The following is a 21140-nucleotide window of genomic DNA, read 5'->3' as shown; positions in this document are numbered from 1 at the left end:
AATCATTTGCCATTAAAAGTTCAAGAAGAATTTGCCAAATTATCAAGTAGCACAGGTTGAAAACTTGAGTTCCCTAAAAAAATCATTAAACTAATTTTAGCTTGGGATTAGGATAGAATTTCCAACAATTTCTGAAATGGCCTTAAACATACCTCTGTCATTTTGTACTATGTATTTATACAAAGTGGCATTCTTAGCACTGATGATTATAAAATCAAAATATCAATCACCTCTAAAAAACTTTGATAATGCTTTACGTTCTGTAGTATCAAATATTATGCCAAGATTTAATTCTTTATGTAAAAATAAACAAGCACATCTATCTCATTAATATGCAAACTTGCTTTCATCTTTATTAAATGGTAAAATTATATGTATACCAAAGAATTGTTTTAAAATAAATTTCTTTTTGATTTATTATCAGTAAATGTTCATTAGAAATGTTTGATTTGATCCACAAGTGTATTTTATTTTAAATACTTATATATCATGTAAAAATTTCTCAGGCAAAAAGGGGTCATAAATGGAAAAAAGTTTAAGAAGCCCTAGAGCAATGGTGTTAAACTCAAATAGAAACAGGGGTCACTAAACCATACATAAGGATCCCTGTGGGGCTGCAAATCGACTCTGTTTTAAACTGTGGTATTATATATGCTGTATTGTATTTATATATATTTTGTTAAATATTTCTCAATTGCATTTTAATCACTCAGGAGTGTTCTGGACTGCATGAAGCCTGTGGATGGCATGTTTGGTACCTCTGTTCTAGAGGTCCTTCCACCATTTGAATGCTTTTTGTGTTTTTATTCAAAAATCCTGCTGGCATAGGAGTAGTACGAAGGGGAGTAAGATGAAGAAAAAAGAAAAAGAAAATTTTAAAAAGTAAAAACAAAATATACAGAACAATAACAAAACAAATTAATACCTATCCCTATCCCCCCTACCCCCCCAAAAAAAAAGTTACCATAGAGAAAAAGAAAAAGGTTGGAGAACAAATGCAAGAAATCTCAAACTTTTCCTACTCCCTTCAGAGGGACCAAGTCTCAGATCTCAAAGATCTGGGGTAATTCCAAATATCTGCAGTTCACTGTGAGTCACATGTTGCAGATGACTAGAAGCAATACCATCAGGGACACAGCACAGATGAAGAAACTTCCAATACAGTCACACACAGATTCTTCTCCCACTGTAACGATGGGTGACAATGATAAGAACATCAGGAACATAGCACCTTTGGCATAATCAATAATTCTTCATCACATGACAGTCATAAGTAGAAAGTGATTAAGAGATCATAAGCTTCTTCCACAAAACCTGTCCAGAATCTAGCTTGATAACGAGACTTTTCTCCATTACCCCTTCCCTGCCTCCACCTATTCAGTATTCCGGGGCACACATGCCAAAACCTCCCCCCTTCCTGGGAGCCACATTAGGATCCATCAGTCAATAAACATTTATTAAGTGCCTGCAGATGTAAGACCTGAGTTCAGGGGAAAGGGCTCTCCTCTTCACATGGGAGGCTCTTCATATCAAGGGAGGTGGGTGAACAGGATAACTGGTGGAGCAGGAGGTAGAAGTTACCTTGTGCTGGTGCAGATGGATAGCACCTAGGAATCTGAGACTGGATAGCAAGACTGGATAGCAAGCCTGTGTAGCGTCAGATGGAAGATGTAGTCAGAGGGAGGTCATTCCTCTTCTCACCTGAGGCTGGAGATCAGGTGGGAAAACATGAGGAAGAAGATAGTCAATAAACATTTATTAAGTACCTACTTACCAGTGCCAGGCACTGTGCTAAGTGCTGGGGATACGAATACCCTTTTTGTAAATAATACAGAATTCCTTTCTTCAAAGTAAATGCACATTCACTATTGTAGGTGAAGCTCTATCACCAGCATCATCTTAGTTCAGGTTCAGTGTTAGGATGAAAGGAAGCGCTCATAAGTCATTGAACATTTAACAAAGAATGTTTACGGTGCCCTAACATAGCAAGAACATACAACAAGGATAAAATGATACTTAGCTTCTTGAACTTTTCTTTTGTCTTCATCTGGAAATGAGTCTGTTCAGTATATCATCAGGGTTTAGTGACTTGCAAGGTCTTAGACATTTACCAAGTCTAAGAGACTCTGACTTTACATGGCTGGAACTTTTTACGCCCCAAATGATCTAGAAGCCACGTCAGAGAAACTGAGGCAAAACTGTTCTAAGGGGCAGCTTTGTCCTATCAGATATATAGCAAGGTACCTTTCAGCAATACCACCTACTTTTCCTCCCAGGTATTGTCAAAACCGTTCCAGAGCAAAGAAAATCTACCAGTTGAGAGGGAATTCATTCAGTTGTTTCAGTTGTGTCTGACTCTTTGTGACCCCATTTGGATTTTCTTAGCAAAGATACTGGTTTGCCATTTTCTTCTCTAGCTCATTTTATAAATAACAAAACTGAGGCAAACATGATTAAGTGACTTGCCCAGGATCACATAGCTACTAAGTGTCTGAGGCCAGATTTGGACTCAGGGAGATGTCTTCTGACTCCGGGCCTGGCACTCTATCTACTGTGCCACCTAGCTGTCCTGTTGAGAGGGACTTAAGGTATTTCTTTTTTTTTTTTTTTGACCTAAGCTATTTCTACAGGGCAAGGACCTCAAGACTCATGCAACTTTGTGCTGTGCAAGAAACAAGAGGGACAACTGGAACTATGTCCGCAAGCAGTTCATTCTTATCAGGTAAATCTTCTCTGGAGACTAGATGCAGGAAACCACTGGAATGGAGAGCCCTTTCCTTTCCTAGAGTGGCATTAATTCATCACAAGCATGATTTCTGGGTAGTCAGACATCTGACCTGGGCAGTCAGGTGCATGATGATGGAGATATTGTTTGGCAAGATCAAACTTTTTGCCCTAAGATGGGTTAAGAGGGATATGATTCCAAGTGGAGACAGGTTGAAGCCCACTTAGGTGAGGCAACTACTCCAAAAGACCCAGTCAGAAGTAACATCAGCTAGAGAGTAAAGAGTCAAGGACTCAAGCCTGAGTAACTGATAGGATAGTGGTATCTTTGACTGTAATGGGGAAGTTAAGAGAATTCTGTGGTAAAGATCAAGCTCATTTTTGGACATGTTGAATTTAAAATGTCTAAGGTACTTACAGAACATCTAAGATGTCCAATGGGCAGTTGGAGATGTAAGACTGGAGGTCAGGAGAGACATTAAGGATGGATAAATATATCTGAGAATCATCTGCAGAGAGATGATATGGGAGCTGATGAGATCACCAACAGAAATAGTTTACAGGAAGTCTTCTTGGCCCTCTTGAGCCCAAAACAGAGGTTTTGAAAGAGGCACTCATAGTTAGTAGGCATGACCTGAATGAAGATGCAGCAAAGGAGACTGAGCAGGAGACATCAGATAGGAAAGAAGAGATTCAGGAAAACCTAGAAAGAAGAGAGTATCAAGATGAAATGGGTAATCGATAGCATCAGAAGATGCAGAGGTCAAGAAGAATGAGTGAGAAAAGACCATTAAATCTGGAAATTAAGAGATCATTGATAATCATGGAGAGGGCAATTTCAGCTGAATGATTAAGTCAAAAGCCATATTGCAGAAGTAAGAAGAAATTGAAAGGAAAAGAACTGAAGGACTGATTATAGATGGCCTTTTCAAGGCATCTAGTCACAAAAGGAAGAAATATAGGATGATAGCTAACTGGTATGGTTATATCAAATGAGAATTTTCTAATGATGGGCATGTAAGCAGTAGGGAAGCTGCCAGTACATAGGAACACTGAAGCTAACTGAAAGAGTATGGATGATTAACTGGCAGTCTGTTGGAGACAGAATCAGACTGCTTATGTAGTTTTTGTAAAAGCATTTGCCTCGGTAAATCTTCCTGTGGGACAAGGTGAAGGAGATCGTGGCAGAAAGCATCTGATGAGTGACAGGAGATGAGGAAGAGAAAAGAGGGAAGCTTACAGTTAAATAGCCTCAATTTTTTCTTTAAAATATGAAGCAAGGTTCTCAGATGAGAGTATAGGACAAGGGAGTATTACGGGAAATTTGAGGAGGGAAGAAGAGGTTTGGAAAAGCCTTTATGGCGAGTGGACAGTGAGTCAATTAGGAAGGTGTAAAAATATTTGATTGCATTGTTATAGTGAGGGCCCAACTGAGATTATTAAACACAAATTTATCATGGACCCAGTCAGCAACCAAATTATCCACGGCAAGTTTTTAGAAAGCGTGACCACTCTTCTCCATTAGTTCCATCAGCTTCTTCCACTACCACTTTATTGCTTCCTAGATGTGCAAGTTGAGAATTCCTTTGCCTATGTAGATATTCTTAAGGTTCATCTTGCAAGAGGAAAAGACTGTTATGAAAACAAAGAAAAAAACAAAACCCCCCAAAACAAACAAAAAAAAACCCCAAAGGCAAGCGGAGGATATGAAATTTCCTTCAAGCTGAGAAATTGCCTATTCTAAGCTGCTGCTTATTTTTATGGAAAACCATTCTAGATTACATCAGTTTAAACCTAAGAGCCTATTTCTAAATGAGACCTGTGGTCTTTTCATCAAGATTTAAAAATTTTCCTTTTTAAATGCACCTGAAAAAGATTCGCTGTTTCTCTTACTCTTCTTGGGATAGGCAGGGCGAGTAACGGACTATGTACTTTTTTAAGCAGGGAGGGAGCCCAATAAAAACTTAGGATCCTGGGCAGAGAATCCGGGTGCTGCAGTCTGTCGATTCACCAACCCGCCCAAAATGGACATTTCATCAGCTCATCCAGTGCCTCATTTCCTTCCATCACACTGCACTGGCAAGCTTTCTATCATCTAATTCAAACCCTTCATTTTACAAAGAAGGAAGCTCAGGCAAACGAAGCCATTCGCTCAAGGTCACAGTTTCCAGGTCTGTACCCACGACCTTGTCCATCTTTTCCTCCCTCCAGTCCAAGTGCGGACTTAGAAACAAAAAGGGGGGCTCAGAGTCCTAGGGCGAGCAGCCTCTCTAGCGCCCGAAGCGAGACCATCGGGGCCGCTGCCAGATGCCAGCACAGCGCTGCCCCGCCCTGTCCCTGAGGTCCCAGGCGCTAACCAAGCGTTAGGCCCCGGTCCACCGGCCTGCCACCTTCGCCTTTTCCCACACCCACCACACTAGTCACTCCAGCAAGCAAAGCTGAAAAAGGGGCGGGAGGGAGCAGAGACGGACGAAGAGATTCGGCGGGGGGAGGGGACAAAGCCTCGCCCTGTACCGCCCTCCTCTCGCGTGGCGTGGAAAAGGGAAGTAGGGTAACGAACGAGCCCGGCTCAGCCAATGGAAGCGCGGCAAGCAAAGCGGAAGGCCCGTGATTGGCAGCCCTCAGGCCCTGCACTCTCCTCCAAAGTCCGCCCTCTAAGGCTGCAGAGCCCGGCCCCGCCCCCTTTCTTTCTCGGCTCCTCCTGCTTACTCTTCCCGCAGCCCTTCGCTCCTCTCTTCTAATCTGTGGCAGTGGGCGGTTTTTCCTGTTCTGTGCTCCATTTTATCTTCTCTGTGTGCTCGCCAAACGGCGCGTGGGGCTTCGCTACTCGCTCCCTTTGGGTTGTTTTTCTCCCTTTCTAGCTCTTGGCCCGCCCCCCCTTCTTTTTTTTTCTCTCTTCCTCTTTCATCCTCTGCCCCCCGCCATGAATGAGGAGTACGACGTGATCGTGCTGGGCACCGGCCTCACGGTGAGGGCTGGGAGGGGGAAGGGAGGGGAGGAGGTTGGGCCGCTGGGGGGTGGGGGTGGGGTGGGGGCAGGCCGTGACCGCCCGCTGGTGGGGGGAGGGGAGGAGGCTTGCTCTTGGAGGGCGTGAACAGCGAGGGGGAGTGGGGGGAGAGGGGCTACCCTCTTGGGAGCGCGCGTTGTGCAGTTTGGGTCCGGTGACAGCGGCCGCCGCCCCGCCCTCTAACGCCTCCTTCCTCCAGCTTCCTGCTTTTATTCTCTTCTCCAGCTGTCCTCCCTTCCCCTGACAGATTTATCCGTATCGGCGCGGTTGGATCTGATACGTTGCATCCTTAACCTATAGCTACAGTGTGATGGGCGTTTGTGGGAGACAGGGCTTTAGAAGGGGGCCGTTTGGTTTGTGATTTTGTAGCTCCTTGATCTAGGTTTGATACACACATCTTTCCCTTAAAATAATGTGTTGGGAGGGGGTGTGCCTCGGACAGATAACAATTTTCACCAGTTGGGGATAAGGACTTTTGGAGGAGCTTAAGTAACCATCCCTCCATCTCCTCGTGGCAGCTTTCCCTGTCCCTTCCTTTTGTAAGAGGGCCCAGGAAACGGTTTAAATCACTGAAGGGAGGGAAGAGGTCTAGAATTAAATTTTCTACTTCCTTCAAAGCGGATGAGACTTGGATAATTTTTAACTAAACAAAATCCAGCTCTGTAGCCGGGACTTGACTTGTGTCTCTTTCCCCTCTTGGTTGATGACCTCTCCAGATGGGAGGGAAGAAGAGCGCTTGGCCGAGGGAAGTAGGGAGGGTTTGGTTCGTTCAGTTACTAAAATTCAATCTCTTGCAGTAGTAAGCCGGCAGAGGGATTGTATGATGTGAGAAGGTATTGTGTGATAACTGTTAAACGTTAGCTAATTCTGAAAAGCTTTGAGTGCAGCATCTAAACACGTTTCCTTTTTTTCCCCCCTTAAAGTAAGAGACATAGGTCTAATGGATGCCAAATGTTATTTTGAGTTTTTTAGTTTTAGCAAAACCTAGCTTCTCCCTTATGGACAATGCCTTTTACTTCCCAAACTTAACTACATGTTTACAGGCTAGAAATGACAAAGACTTGCTGTTAAATTTTGGGTTTTTCGTGTTTTCTTCTATTGGGTCTTTTCTCTTTCCTACTAAGATGTGGGTTAATGGATAGTAAAAGGCACAAATAACTCCATGAGAGCTTCTTCAGAGACTTGGAAGAGAAATCAATATATAGCTATGTGAGTGCTTTCTTTACTCCATAAATGGCTTTGCCTAATTTGAATGGTTTGTGTGGAGGAAGGGAACAAAAAAGTGCTTTTAGGTCCTGTCCTTAACTCATATGTTAGGTTTTTTTTCATATCAGAGTTAAACATACTTAATATTTTAGCATTCCCATTATTGTATTTTTTCTCAAAAGATTATGGCTGTCTTTTTAAACACATTTTAAGTTTGGATAATTGTGATCCTATTAATGCTACGGTATAAAAATACCAGTAAAAGACTTTTTTATGACCTTGGCATATTTTATTGAATTCTAATGACCTGTATACTTTTGGGTAACTTACTCAGCAAAAAAAAAAAATACAGAAAAAGTAAGTTCTCTGTATTGCATATCATTATATGGTTTATTTTAAGCTGAATAAATATTTGTTGGCTGAATGAACAAATTAGTATTCATAAGGAAAAACAGTGTTGGAGGATGGGGTCAAATTGATTTAAACTCCACCCATAAAAAATCTTAAAATGTCTTTGAGCTGTATCTTGTCCTAGGCGTTGTTTTGTGTCATCTGACTCATCTTAAAATTTCTGAGTCTGTGTTAAGCTTTTTTTTTTATATTCAGTAAGCAATATTTAAATGTATCTGTCTTCTGTAATCCAAGTCTAAAAGACATGCTTATACTAGTATTAATCACTTTTGATTGATATTAAAATGACAATTTTAAGCTTTCATTTGGTTGGTTAAACTTTTATAAAATAGTTACTAAAAATTAATATGACCTTTTTTATCTATCACTTCAATATTTATAGTGTTTTTTGGTGTTATTTATATTCATCTATTACATTAGATTAGATAAACTAAAGCTATAAACTGTTATCAAAGAAATATAGCTATAGCATGGGGATTGAAAAAATGGGTACCTGTTATGAAATTATTTACCTACCTGAAAATCTTTTTAATGATTTTGAATTGAATTTTGAATTTTAGAGATTGAGTTGAGTCTCTGTGTGATATATTGGAAAGCTGAAAGAAAGCGACTGTGTACATAGTTTGTGGTGGGTTAGATCAGGTAGCAAGAGCATAGTACTAAGTCCATCATCTTAGACTTAGTTCCTTGCGTGAACCTTCATTTTTGCAGTATGGTTGTGAATTTTCAGTGTTTTTCACTTAGAAGGGTAGGCAAGAGCCAGCATGGGTTCATCAAAAACCATGCCAGATTAAACTCATTTCTTTTTATTGTCAGGGTGACTAGATCAGGAGAGTGCTTTGGACTTGGAGTCAGGGGAGAATTGATTTTGAATCCTGACTGACACTTACAAGTTGTGTCACCATCAAGCAGTTCACTGAGTTTCAGTGTTCTCCTCTGTAAACTGGAGAAATTATACCTATAATTTTAATCTCACAGGGTTATGATGATCCTCAAATGAGATGACTGTCAACTGGTCCTCACCTAGCTGCCCCTTACATATTATAGGGGGAAATAATAGGTGCAGCACGTATACGTATGTGCAAAATAAATAGAAGTGATTTAGAAAAATGGTAGCACAGGAGTGGGGAACCTGTGGCCTGGTGGTCATTTGAGGACTTAGACGGCCACATGACCGTAGGTTCCCTACTCTTGTGCTGGATATTAGGAGCTGGAGGAATTGGGGAAAGACTTCATATTGAAGGTGATATTTGAGCTGAGCTCTGAAAAAAACCTAGGAATTCTAAGAACTGGAGATGAAGAGAGTGCACTCCAGGCATGGGAGAAAGCTTGTCAGTGGCACCAAAATGGAGTGTCTTGTTTGAAGAATATCAAGATAATCAGTTAGGTTTAACCAAAGTGTGTTTGAAGGAGAGTAATGTATAATAAGACTAGAAAGGTAGGTTGGAGCCAGGCTGTGAAGGACTCCAGGTTGTGAGTATTTAGTCTGAAGAAAAAGCTTAGGTGTTATATGTGTTAGAAATCTTTAAATATTTAGAGATAGCCATATAGTTAAAAGGCATTAGGCTTATTCTGCTTAGTCCTAAACATAAAAATCCTAATGGTGAAAGTTATCCAAAATTAGAATGAATATTTTGCTATAGTGAGAGGCAGTGTGGTGAAATGGACAAAGAACAATGCTCTTTGAAGTCGAGAAGATCTGGGTTTCTGCCTTTGACACTGAATGTGTGACGCCTGGCAAGTCACTCAGCCTCTCAGGGCTCTAGGCAGCTCTTTTAGACTATAATTTCAGAGAAGGTGGCAGCCTGCATTGGTAGAGGAAATTTCCTCACCTAGAAGTTATCTTTACCAGTGAAATCACAGGTCCACTTTCCATCTCTGTCTCTTATGTTCCCACTGGAGATGTTGGAATGTTATAAAGCCGGATTTATGATTTGGATAGATGTTAGACTAGGTGACTTATGAGGTCCCTTGTTTGGTCATTTTTAACATTAACATAGTAATAAGCCAGATGCAGTTTCTGTTGCTTTATTAGAGTCAATCTTTGATAGTTGGCAAATTAAGTACCACAGAATGGTCTTAATTTTATTTCACAATAGGTTAGAAAGAAATTTACAATATTGCTGTTATATCACTGTAGTTCCCTTTTGTTTCACTGGGGCTTTACAACAATTTAGACATTAAAAGGTACGTTAGACTATTCCATTGGATTATTGATCACTAAAAGTAACCCAATCACCTTTAAAAAAAAAAAAAGAAAAATTCTGATTCTTTAGCAGTGGTTCAAATGAGTTGTATCTTTGTTATGTTGTAAATGTGGGTTTTGATAGCAGTAGAAAGTTGAGAAGACCTTTTGTTTTTAGAATTTCAGAGCTAGAAAATAAGGAGACTTAGAAATGATGTAATCCAACCACATTCTTCTAAATATGTGGAATAGAGGCCCACAGAAGTTAGTGAATGGCCCAGAATCACACATACTGAGCAAGTGTCAGAAACAGGGCTAGAACCTAATTCTCCTGATTCTCAATGAAGTGTTTTTGCAATAAACCGTTATACCAACCTACCTCCTCTTGATTAGCATATGGCCAAGTATATTTAGGGTTCTAAATTTTATTAAAATGTGTTAAAATTATTCTGTGGGCTATTAAAACATATATTAATTTTTATGTTTCCTCCTACATTTAAACAATTTACATTTTAAGCAATTTGGGTAGGTCACTCCCACTCATGCAAGAAAACATGAAGTGCTAAATGATTGAAGTCATAACCTGGATACTGAAAATAATGCTATAATTTTGGTCTGATTTTTTTTGGTACATGTTGTCATTCTGGTCAGTGAATGTGCTCCAGTTATGGAAATTAACAGTGGATAGTATTTGGTAACATCTAAACCAGGCCTGTACACCCTGCAGCCTACCAAAGGATTTCAGGCCATCCACAAGAAATGTTGAGGATATTTTCCTCTACGTTTTTGGCCAGTCGCCTGAAATCCTTTGGTGGGCGGCAGGTTGGGCAGGTTTGATCTAAGCTAACGTTTTTGGCATGTTAATTTACATTTCACTTATCAGGTAGGAGTCATTAATAAAATGCTGAAGCTATGCCATTAAAAAGCAAATGTAACTGATAATGGGATTGAAGATTAAATGCAGGAAAAACTCATTTGGAGTAACATTTTGGTATTAGTGCTCTTTTGACCCAAGTACAGTTCTTTGTGTACTGCTAATGGAATGTAATTGTGTCTATGTCTTGGTAAACTGTGGTCACCCTTGGTAAAAACTTGGTTTCTTTCTTTTTTTTTATGGCTCTCAACATGAATATTTTCGGATACATTTCTGTCTCTAGAGCTCACCACATCATATAGTTTCTGAGATAAAATGGTCATAGGATCTCAGATAGAAGAGAATAGACTTTAGACACTACTTAGTCCAACCCCCTAAGCTTACAAATGACAAAATTGACTATTTGAGAGCCATGATCAAATGTAATCTCATTGGATAATAGCAGATTTTAATTTTATGCTATTATAAAAGATAATACAATTTTAGGACTTTCTTTTTTTTGGTGAGGCAGTTGGGGTTAAGTGACTTGTCCAGGGTTACACAGCTGGTATCAAGTGTCTGAGGTCAGTGGACTTTTTAATGTAGATAAATTCTATGTACTTAGGCATTATTTACATGTCTTTAATGTTGAATCAATGATTTCCTTTATTCCATGGCTTAACACAAAGCTAGTTGTATAGGATTTAGAACTAGAAGGGGTTCAGAAAATTCTTCACCTTCTAGAATTTCTACTAGCTCCTTTCACATTTATTGTAAACATCAGAGTAGTAATTTATTCAGTAATTTAATGCATAAATAATAGTAATAATAGCTACCATTAATATAGCACTTTAAGGTTTGCAGAAAGATTTACAAGTAGAAGGGATATTAGAGGTCATTTAGTCCTTATATAGATAAAGAAAGAGTCCCAAAGGTCACAGTAGCAGTAAGCAGCAAAACTAGGTTTTGAATCCAGAATCTTTGATTCTAAATCTTGCACTTTTTCTGCTATTGGTAAGCATTGCCTTTAAAAAAAATCTCTTTTCTCCCTCTCTCTCTTTCTCTCTCTCTTTTTTTTTTTGGTGAGGCAGTTGGGGTTAAGTGACTTGCCCAGGGTCACACAGCTAGTAAGTGTCAAGTATCTGAGGTCACATTTGAACTTAGGTCCTTCTGACTCCAAGGCTGGAGCTCTATCCACTGCACCACCTAGCTGCCCCTAAAAAAAAAAAAACAACTCGGTCCTTACTGTTCTGATTATTTGAAGTGTCAATCTGCTGTGACTTTTTTTTTTTTAAAGGTCTTTGAGTCTGTGGACCCATACTAATTTGAATGGACTGTGAAATACTGTGTATTTTAGTAGAGGCTGTGTGACACTTGAGCACTTAAAATATAAATGTGGATTTTTCCTCCAAAAATGGAGCCCTGACATATACTTGTGTCATCTGGGAAGATGGCTTTTTGGGCCCTTAAGTTGTTCATCTTTGTATACCATAGTGCTTTGCAAATAATGATTCACTCAATGTAGATATAGTAAGTATTTTAAAATTCATTTTGAATTAGTAATTGTTATGTTACATTTACAAAATATGATAGTACTTAATTTGTGCTCCTAGCTTTAAATCATTGACACTACAGTTAACTAGAATTTCTGCTTGCATATATGATTTCAGCTGTGGATAAGTTTTACTTTATATCTAAGAATATCTAGATTTCTTCCCTTTAATTTGCCACGTTCTGACATGAGTATTATAAATGCCATTGCCTCTGTGGTGAAAGCAATATCTACTCAAATGAACCCAGTGGAACAAAATTTGGATTTGGAAGACCTGACTTATTCAGTCACAGCTCTGTTACAACTAGCTGTGTGACCTTAGACAAGTCAGTGTTCCTCTCTGGGACTCATTATTCTTTATCTTTAAAGGGGGTTAGGTTGGTCAAAGTTTCTAAGGTTCATTCTAGATCATTCTAGTTCTCAGTATTACATGATTCTGTGATAGCTAGTCAAGCAGTATTAGAAATGTAGGATTCTGGCAAGATTCTCAAGGGAAATAATGGAAAGGAAAAAAAAGAAGGAAGGAATGGGGCCCAGCAATAACATTGCAAACTAAAGCAGTAATCATCAAAGCTATTTGGTGATAGTTGTTCAGTCATTTCAGTTGTCTGACATTTCATGACCCCATTTAGGGTTTTCTTGGCAAAGATACTGGAATGGTTTACCATTTTCTTCTCTAGTTCATTTTACAGATGAGGTAAGTGAAGCAAATAGTAGGGTTAAGCGACTTGCCCACGGTCACACAGCAAGTAAGTGTCTGAGGCTGGATGTGGGCTCAGGTATTCATAACTGCAGGCCTGTGCCACCTAGCTGCCCTTTACTATTTGGTACTGGTTAAAAAAGAGAAAGGTCAGTTTGAACAGATTGGGTACTCATATACAAACAAAGGAATATATTAACACAGTTTAATAAACTCAAGGATCTTAACTACTGGGGTTAAAACTTAATATTTGACAAAAACTACTGGGAAAACTGGAAAGTAGTCTGGCAGAAATTGGGTATAGATCAACATTTTATAAGCTCCAAATGGCTACATTATCTCATAATGAAATGTCATGTCGTAAAAATGCCTCTCTCAGCTATGGGTAGGAGAAGAGTTTATGATGAGACAAAGAATAGAGAAGATTGCAGAACATAAAATGAACAATTTTGATTATATAAAATGAAGTTTTTGTACAAACAAAACTAATATAGTTAAAATTGGAAAGACAACAAAAATTTAAAGTAGGGAAGGAAGGGGAAGCTTTACTTTATCAGGAAGTTATCCTAATAAAGGTTTGACAGCCAAGATACATGAGGAACTATTTAAAACATTTAAGAATGACAGCCATTCCTTAATGCAAGGTTTGGGAAACTATAAAGGGCCAGATAGTAAATATTTTAGGCTTGTGGGTCAAATTTCCACAAATTTCTGACGCAGCCTTTGCCCCTCATCAGACTTCTTTCAGAGCACTGAAAGCTAGTAGGACTCAGGCCTGAGCTATCTCTGAGATCCTAGAATAACTCACTATTCAATACTCAAGAAAGCAGTAGCATGACAAGTCCAGGCATTTTTTCTGGATGTTTGAAGGGCAAGGCCCTAAGATTCCAAATATAATAATACTGATTGAATAGCGTATTTTGTAATACTGGTCTATTAATAGCAACAGTGGACTTCTGTTGGGGGAAATAACATTTTGCTTAATTGGGCTTCAAAGTTAATGTTCTTCAAATAATGGCAGGTCTAAATAATTGGAAAAATTGGTTGTCTATTGGTAGGACAAAACAATATGATAAAAATGACAGTGCTATCTAAATTAATTTACTTGATTAGTGTCATAACAATCAAACTATCAAAATATTCCTTTATAGAGCTAGAAAAATAATAACAATTTATTTGGAGGAACAAAAAAAATCAAGAATATTAAGGGAATTAATAAAAAAAATGGAAAGGGAGGAAGGAAGACTGGCAGTACCAACTCCAGCCAAGAGGAGGCCAGTGTTATGCAGCGTGCAGGAATAGATACTAACTGGCAGCTCCATTGCTCAGTATTCAGTTCTGAGTCACAGCTTGAAGACTGACTGATAAGGGGACCTATGCCTAGAGAGTGTTCCAGTGTGAAGAGTGGTAACAGCCCTTAGCTGTATATTGAATAAGAAATAAAGTTCAGAAGCAAGTAGCAGTCTGTGGTTCTGATTATAGGGATAGAGTGGAATCCCAGTCTCAAGGCTACAACGGAATAAATAACTTGGGCAGGAATCCCAGGGCAAAGGGGATCCTACAGTTGTATCACTCTCAACCAGTAGAGCTTTCAGGCTGGTTGATAGTGGCTGAGTCCAGCAGCAGTCTACTGGAACTTCAGCTGGAGGTTAGCCCACACTTATGTTGCTCAGACCCAAACCTAGGTCAGAAATTTACAAAGATCAGTTCAGGAGGGTAGAAATCAGCCTTTGCTTTTTATCAAAAACTGCTTTTAGAGTACTGAAAGCTTGTAGGACCCAAGCCTGAGCTGTCCCTAAAATCCTAGAATAATTCAACCTTCAGTATCTCAAGAAACAAGCAGTAGGACCAAGCCTAGACATTCCTTTCAGATAATTGAAGAGCCTGGCCCTAAAATTCAGAATTCAGCAAACAGGATGGAAGAATGGGCCAAATATAAAAAGAATCCCACCACTAAAACTCATTATGGTGACAAGGATATTCAAGACAGTCTCAGAGGAGAGTGATTCCATAACATCCAGAAGCATTGTTTCATTTCAGTCAAAATAAAAATACTGCAATCAGCCATAAAGAATTCAAGTACCAAGGAGCCAGGACCATGCTTGATTTAGCCGCCATAAAGGAGTGGAGAACTTGGAATATGGTATTATAGAAATTAAAAGATAATAGGCATGAGAGCAAGAATAACTTACCTAAAAACACTTGAGGTTAGTTCTATAGGGGCAAAATGGACATTAATGAAATAGAGGATTTATAAACACAGGAGTTAAGAAACAAACAAAAAAACCCATAAGCAAGTAAATTATAACGGACTAATAAACAAGGTTAAAATGTTTATTTTTGGGGGCAGCTAGGTGGTGCAGTAGATAGAGCACCAGCCCTGGAGTCAGGAGGACCTGAGTTCAATACTTACTAGCTGTGTGACCTTGGGCAAGTCACTTAACCCATTTCCTAGCCAAAAGGAAAAAAAGAAGTTTATGTTTTTTAATACTGGGAGGTGATATACATGTCCCCTCAAATTCTCATCAGGGGCTGTAGAGGGAGTCATACAGAGGACCTGAGAGTGGTTCTGTTACATTTTGTTGATCTTAATAAAAGAAGAATGTAAAGGTAGGGCAAAAGGAATATACTATGGGGATAAGGGGAGAGGAAGAATAGGGGAAATTATCTTACACAATTGGGGTACATAAGTAGAAGTCTACAAACAAAGTCAGGGGAGCAGTTATTACTTGAAGCTCACTCATCTAAACTGGTCAAAGGAAGAAAAAACAGTTATGTGTAAAAATTTTTTACTTAACAAGGAAAAAAGGGAGAAGGGGAAATAAAAGGAGGATAGGAAATAAAGGGAGGGAGTAGTAATCTTAAGCCAAACAAACTCTTAAGGATGTACAAGAATATAGCAGCGTTTTTGTTGTTGACAAAGTTTTAAACTGAGGGAGGAATGGCTGAACAAATTATATAAATGTGATATAATACTATTTTGCTGTAAATAAGATGAAGGTAGTGGTTTTAGAGAAACCTGGGAAGACTTATATGGATTGATGTAGAGTGAGGTGAGCAAAACTGGAAAATGGTTTAAAATAGTGACAACAATACTGTAGAGACAAGCAACTTTGAAAGACTTAGAAATTTGGATCACTGGAATGGACATGTTCCAGAGGACCCATAATGATAAAACATACTCCTGATAAAGAGATAATGGATTCAGAATGCAGATTGAGATTTATTTTTGGACACAGCCAAAGCAGGAATTTATTTCACTTCACTATGTATATTTGCAACTTCATTTGGGGGAAGTGATGGTCTGAGGGTGAGGAAGATTTTTGTTTACTGAAAAAAATTTTAAATAACCTTTCATTGTGGGTAAAAAAAAAATCCTTCTATTCAGAGCCACAGTACTGCAGTTAGCAAATTCGTGTCATATATGCATAGGAATGTTTGAATGACTTGCCTATATTTTCCTAAGAATACAGTTCTTCTTTCCTTGCCATCCTATAGCTTCATTTCACAAATTCCATTTAAAACCTTGATTCAATCAAAATGGTTCTTTGCCTCTAAACTGCCTTCGATAAGTTTTTTTATGTAAAAAGTATCATCCTAATTATGAAGCATTTGTAATTGAAGGAGTGTTACAGAGCTAGGGATTTTTGCTATTAGCACTTGCTGCACAGCTTTCTACCTGTTAAAATACTTATTTTCTCCATACAGGAATGCATACTTTCTGGGATCATGTCAGTAAATGGAAAGAAGGTCCTTCACATGGATAGAAACTCCTATTATGGAGGTGAAAGTGCATCCATTACACCACTGGAAGATGTAAGTTTTAGTTAATCATTCTTTTTTTTTTAATATAAATTTATTTATTTTTAGCTTTCAACATTCACTCCCACAAGTTTTTGAATTCCAAATTTATACCCCATCTCCCCCCTCCTCCCACCCCAAGATGGCATGTATTCTGAATATCCCTTCCCCTAGTCTGTCCTCTCTTCTATCTCTCTCCCTTCTCTTATCCCCTTTCCCTTCTATTTTCCTGTAGGGCAGGATAGACTTCTGTACCCCATTTCCTGCATTATTTCCCAGTAGCATGTGAAAACATTTTTTTTTAAACATATGTTTTTAAAACTAGGTTTCAGATTTTCTCTCTTCCTCCGTCCCCATCCACCCTCATTGAAAAAGGCAAGCAACTCAATGTAGGTTGTATATGTGCAGTTATGCAAAACACATCCATAGTAGACATGTTGTGAAAAACTAACTCTATTTCCCTTAATCCTATCCTGCCCTCCCATTTATTCTATTCTTTCTTTTGACCTTGTCCCTCCTCAGAAGTATTTACTTCTGATTACTCCCTTTCCCAGTCTGCCCTCCTCTCTATCATCCCCCTGCTCTCTTGTCCCCTTCTCCCCTTATTTTCCTGTAGGGTAAGACAGATTTCCGTACCCAATTGAATGTGTTTGTTATTCCCTCCTTAAGCCAAATCCTGTGAGAATAAGATTCACTCATTCTCTCTCACCTTCCCCTGTTTCCCCTCCACTGTAAGAGACTTTTCTTTTCTGTTTTTTTTATGAGATAGTTTACCCCATTCTACCTCTCCCTTTCTTCTTCTCTGAGTATAATCCTCTCTCATCCCTTAATTTTATTCCCCAGATATGACCCTTTAATCTTCAACTCACCCTGTGCCCTGTATCTATCTATCTACATATACATACGTATAATTTTTTTCCTCCAGCTACCCTAATAGTGACAAAGGTCTCAGTCATTCATTTTTCTGTTATCAAATGTCATTACTTAGGTGTTTAAGATGACCTCTTGTTATATAATATTGATATTTACATGGAGGTTATGTACATTTATATCCTTCCTGAACATCTTTGTTCTTCTGAACAAAAGTTTAGTACTGAAATGCTTACACTCTAATAGGCTGCTGTATCATGCACTTTTTTGTTATTATTTGGCCTATGATTTCATTGTTGTAAGGAAGTCCTGATATGGAAATTTCCTTTACCACTGCAAAATGGCAAGTGTTCCTCAAATACTCTTCAGGTACTGAGCAGGGTTAAATGACTTGATTCAGAGGTGTGTCTTGAACATATGTTCAACCTGATCCCAAAGTTGTCTGTCTACTAAACCATGCTCTGTCTTGTCATTTTTGTATTTTTAACAAACTTCTTATTTGTATTGGAATAGTAGAATTTTGGGATCTTTGCCACCATTTGTAGCTGATTTTTTATGACACTTAATAGATTGTGGACAAGAACCATTGGTCTGCTATTTTGGGACACCTTTCACATAAAAATTTGGAAACAACATGCCTAATTCAACATTAAATTTTCCTGTTAGTGGAAATTTTTTGTATGTGGTCATGCTTTAGAAAACTAAATGTTTAGTTTCGTGTCTATGAGTTTGATAAAGCTGAACAGTACTAAAAACAAATTAAGTTTCCTTTTCTAGAATAAGAAATAATGTACTCTTCTGTATTATCATAACAATTGAACTTATATTCTTGTGTATGATATTGAATATATTCTTGGAAACCTTAAACTGTTTTGACAGCTGAACAAATTAAATCTTGCTTTCAGTTTTTCTAACCTGTAGCTGCTGAAGCTAAAGCTTGCTCTTATAACTTGCTCAGGGAGAAAATGAGTTTTAGGTTATTTTTACAGAAAGAAGGGATGTTCCTGAAGGCAATACTGTAAATGCAGGCTGCTGGCAATATTTTTTCTTTACTTCTTTGTAAGTAGTCCTGTGTTTTTGCTACTGAAGTGACTGTCCAGTGAAATCGATTTAAATAGACACTGGAACTATTTTTTTATAATAAAGGAGATACTGTAATGGATTGCTCTTGGGCATTCTTATTAGATAGTCTAACCCATGTCACATATGACATAGACTTTGAGAACTGTGTTTTTGTGAGACTTCAGTTACTATATTTAGAGTAGTGGTATAAACAGTGCAGAAACTCTGATACATTTATCTTTCTTCAAATCTAACTTCACATTGAAGTATGTATTGAAATTCAAAGAAAAATATGCACTTAAATATGTATTACTTTCTTTTTAGTTATACAAGAGGTTTAATATACCAGGATCACCACCATCCTCAATGGGAAGGGGAAGAGACTGGAATGTGGACCTAATCCCCAAATTCCTTATGGCAAATGGTAAGGGAATACCAGTGATTTTGATTTTCTCTGTGTATCTTACATCCAATTTAGAAGTAGGAAAAAAAGGAGCCTCTGCCTACTGCTCCCTCGTGGAGAGCCAGGTGGAGCGACTATGAGGCTGCCCAACTTCCTGCTCATGGTTACACCAGGGTTTGGAAAGACCACACAAGTAAAGAACTTGCATCAAGAACAGGAGTGATGAAGGACAGTTATATGATGGCTTTGATGAAGAATATGAATGTCCCATTTTGGGTGAAGACAAAGTAGTTGATGAGTTAGAAAATAAAATGAAAGAAGGTGGAGTTATTGTTGATTACCATGGCTGTGACTTCTTCCCTGAATGATGGTTTCATATAGTTTTTGTGCTTCAAACAGATAATTCTGTATTATATACAAGACTTGAGAAGAGGGGATACAGTGTAAAGAAACTACAGGACAATATTCAGTGTGAAATTTTCCAAATTCTTTATGAAGAAGCTGTGGCCTTCTACAGCCATGAAATAGTATACCAGCTGCCCAGCAATGTACCAGAAGAACTAGAGAATAATTTAGATCAGATAAGGAAATGGATGGAGCAGTGGATAAAAGATAATAGTTGAACCTTGAAGGCAAAGCATTGGACTTTGAAGGTTTTCCACATGATGTCTAAAGGTTTTCTTGATGATTGCTCCTTCCCCGTGCAGTAGAAATTAAGACAACATACACCAAATTTTACTATCCAGGCTTGTGTTGTGGAAGTAGCAGGTGAACATTATATAAGGTTGAGTTATGACTAAATTAATTTTTTTTCTCCATGAGAAAACTGAAAACCCCCAAATACAATGAATAAGATATTAAGGACTTTTTAAGTTTAGGAATATTCACCATTCTCATTTATAAATAAGAATAAGCTAAAGAATAAACAAATTGGAGAAAATAGTGGAAATCTTTAATATTTAACACGAAAAAGAAAATAAAAGCTAGAAAGAACTGCTGACATAGAAATAAAAGTCTAAGGATTAAGCTATAAACATTACATTGGTGAATTGCTGGGTTTTTAAAAAAATCTTGGAAGTTGGTTATAAATTAGGATAGTCACAAAGTAAATGGTGAGATCTTTGAGAAAATAGCATTTTTTTTCTTTTTAGTAAAAGAATTCACTGAACTCTTTTGCCTGTAAAATCACTGCTGATCTTAGCAATGATACTTGTCTCTGTAGAAGAGTAAGCCAATCACATTTTCCATAAAAAAAAGGGCAATGGCAAAGTCTTCTGTGTACCTGTGGAAACTGTAAATATTAATTTATTGGTTGACTAATTTCAGTCTTGCTAAGTTTCATGAAAATTCATGTGGTAATGCTTTGCTGCCATATAGGTGGTGGTAATTATTAGATAAAGTTTATATATATATATATTTATAAAAAAAAGAAGGAAAAAAGGTTCTGATGATGACTAGCAATGGAAAACGTAAGTAGCAATACAATGTTCATTCTGCTTCTATTAGCAATACGTATTTAGGATAACGTTGATACTTATATAGCTTTTACATTTATATAGGGGTGATGTAGTCCAAAATCATAGTATTCCTTTTGCAACAGTATGTTAAGTAGCATATTGTATACAGATCATCAAGACTGAGTATTAAATTGAGAGCTTTGGGAGGACTAGAAAATAATAATATTTTCACATAATAACATTAAAGCCTTATGGTATAATGGCAAGCATTCGTAACAGACATGATAGTGGTACTTTTGAATTATCATAAAGGTAAATTAATGATTGTTAAAGTTTCTATCCCACATGTATTTCAGGAGGGAAAAAAGTGTATCCCTGCCATATATAGTAATGTATTACTTGAGGACCTATAGTTATTATTTTTAATATGGCATAATTATCAATTTGAGTTTTCACCAAGCAGAATAAGCTTGTGAATTTATGTGAAGTTATGAAATAGAATTCAGAAACTTAAATGCTAACTTTAAAAACAATCACTTGCATAAATTTTCACTAAGTTAACTCAAGTCATTTATTTGGGATACATTTTTCCCACTGTACAAATGTGAAATGCAATAAATATTAATTTATTTACTCCTATGTGTGCTTAGTGTGAGAGTAAAGTGGTTAAAAAAATTATAGGTGAGTAGTTAATGCACTTAGAAATAATGGTTATTTAAATGTAGACTGAATTACATTAAATGTTAATTATTTAAATGGTTATTTAAAATGTAGACTGAAAGGACTGATCTACAAGTTCTACACATAGTCACTTTGGTAGAAGAGATGACTTTCCTAAATTTCTGAGTAATACAGGTATGAGAAACTTAGAAAATAGATCTGGATTTGCTGAGTAACAGCAATCATACA

General features: G+C 37.8%; 1 protein-coding gene, 1 long non-coding RNA gene and 1 pseudogene across 2 annotated transcripts in view; 2 read left to right on the top strand and 1 right to left on the bottom strand.

The window, feature by feature from the left end:
• Positions 1-435: 435 nt before the first annotated feature.
• On the bottom strand, positions 436-5152 carry LOC110199001 (uncharacterized). The gene is made up of 3 exons (XR_002321898.2): positions 4591-5152; positions 1582-1707; positions 436-1186 (listed from the first exon to the last, which is right to left on the bottom strand). It is a non-coding gene; the product is annotated as an uncharacterized LOC110199001 (long non-coding RNA).
• Positions 5153-5398: 246 nt separating this feature from the next.
• GDI2 (GDP dissociation inhibitor 2) overlaps positions 5399-21140 on the top strand; it is a 35927-nt gene continuing 20185 nt past the window's right edge. The window contains exons 1-3 of the mRNA XM_020973704.2: positions 5399-5692; positions 16347-16454; positions 18696-18795. Coding sequence (XP_020829363.1) covers positions 5648-5692; positions 16347-16454; positions 18696-18795 — 253 coding nt within the window. The 5' untranslated portion in view covers positions 5399-5647. The remainder of the gene's footprint in view (positions 5693-16346; positions 16455-18695; positions 18796-21140) is intronic.
• LOC110199023 (adenylate kinase isoenzyme 6 pseudogene) lies at positions 18825-19605 on the top strand (annotated as a pseudogene).

The sequence above is a fragment of the Phascolarctos cinereus genome, unplaced genomic scaffold, assembly GCF_003287225.1.
Source record: "Phascolarctos cinereus isolate Bilbo 61053 unplaced genomic scaffold, phaCin_HiC Scaffold_1;HRSCAF=81, whole genome shotgun sequence".
NCBI lineage: Eukaryota > Metazoa > Chordata > Mammalia > Diprotodontia > Phascolarctidae > Phascolarctos > Phascolarctos cinereus.
Note: the sequence above shows the minus strand (reverse complement) of the source record. Positions and strands in the feature narration are given on the sequence as shown.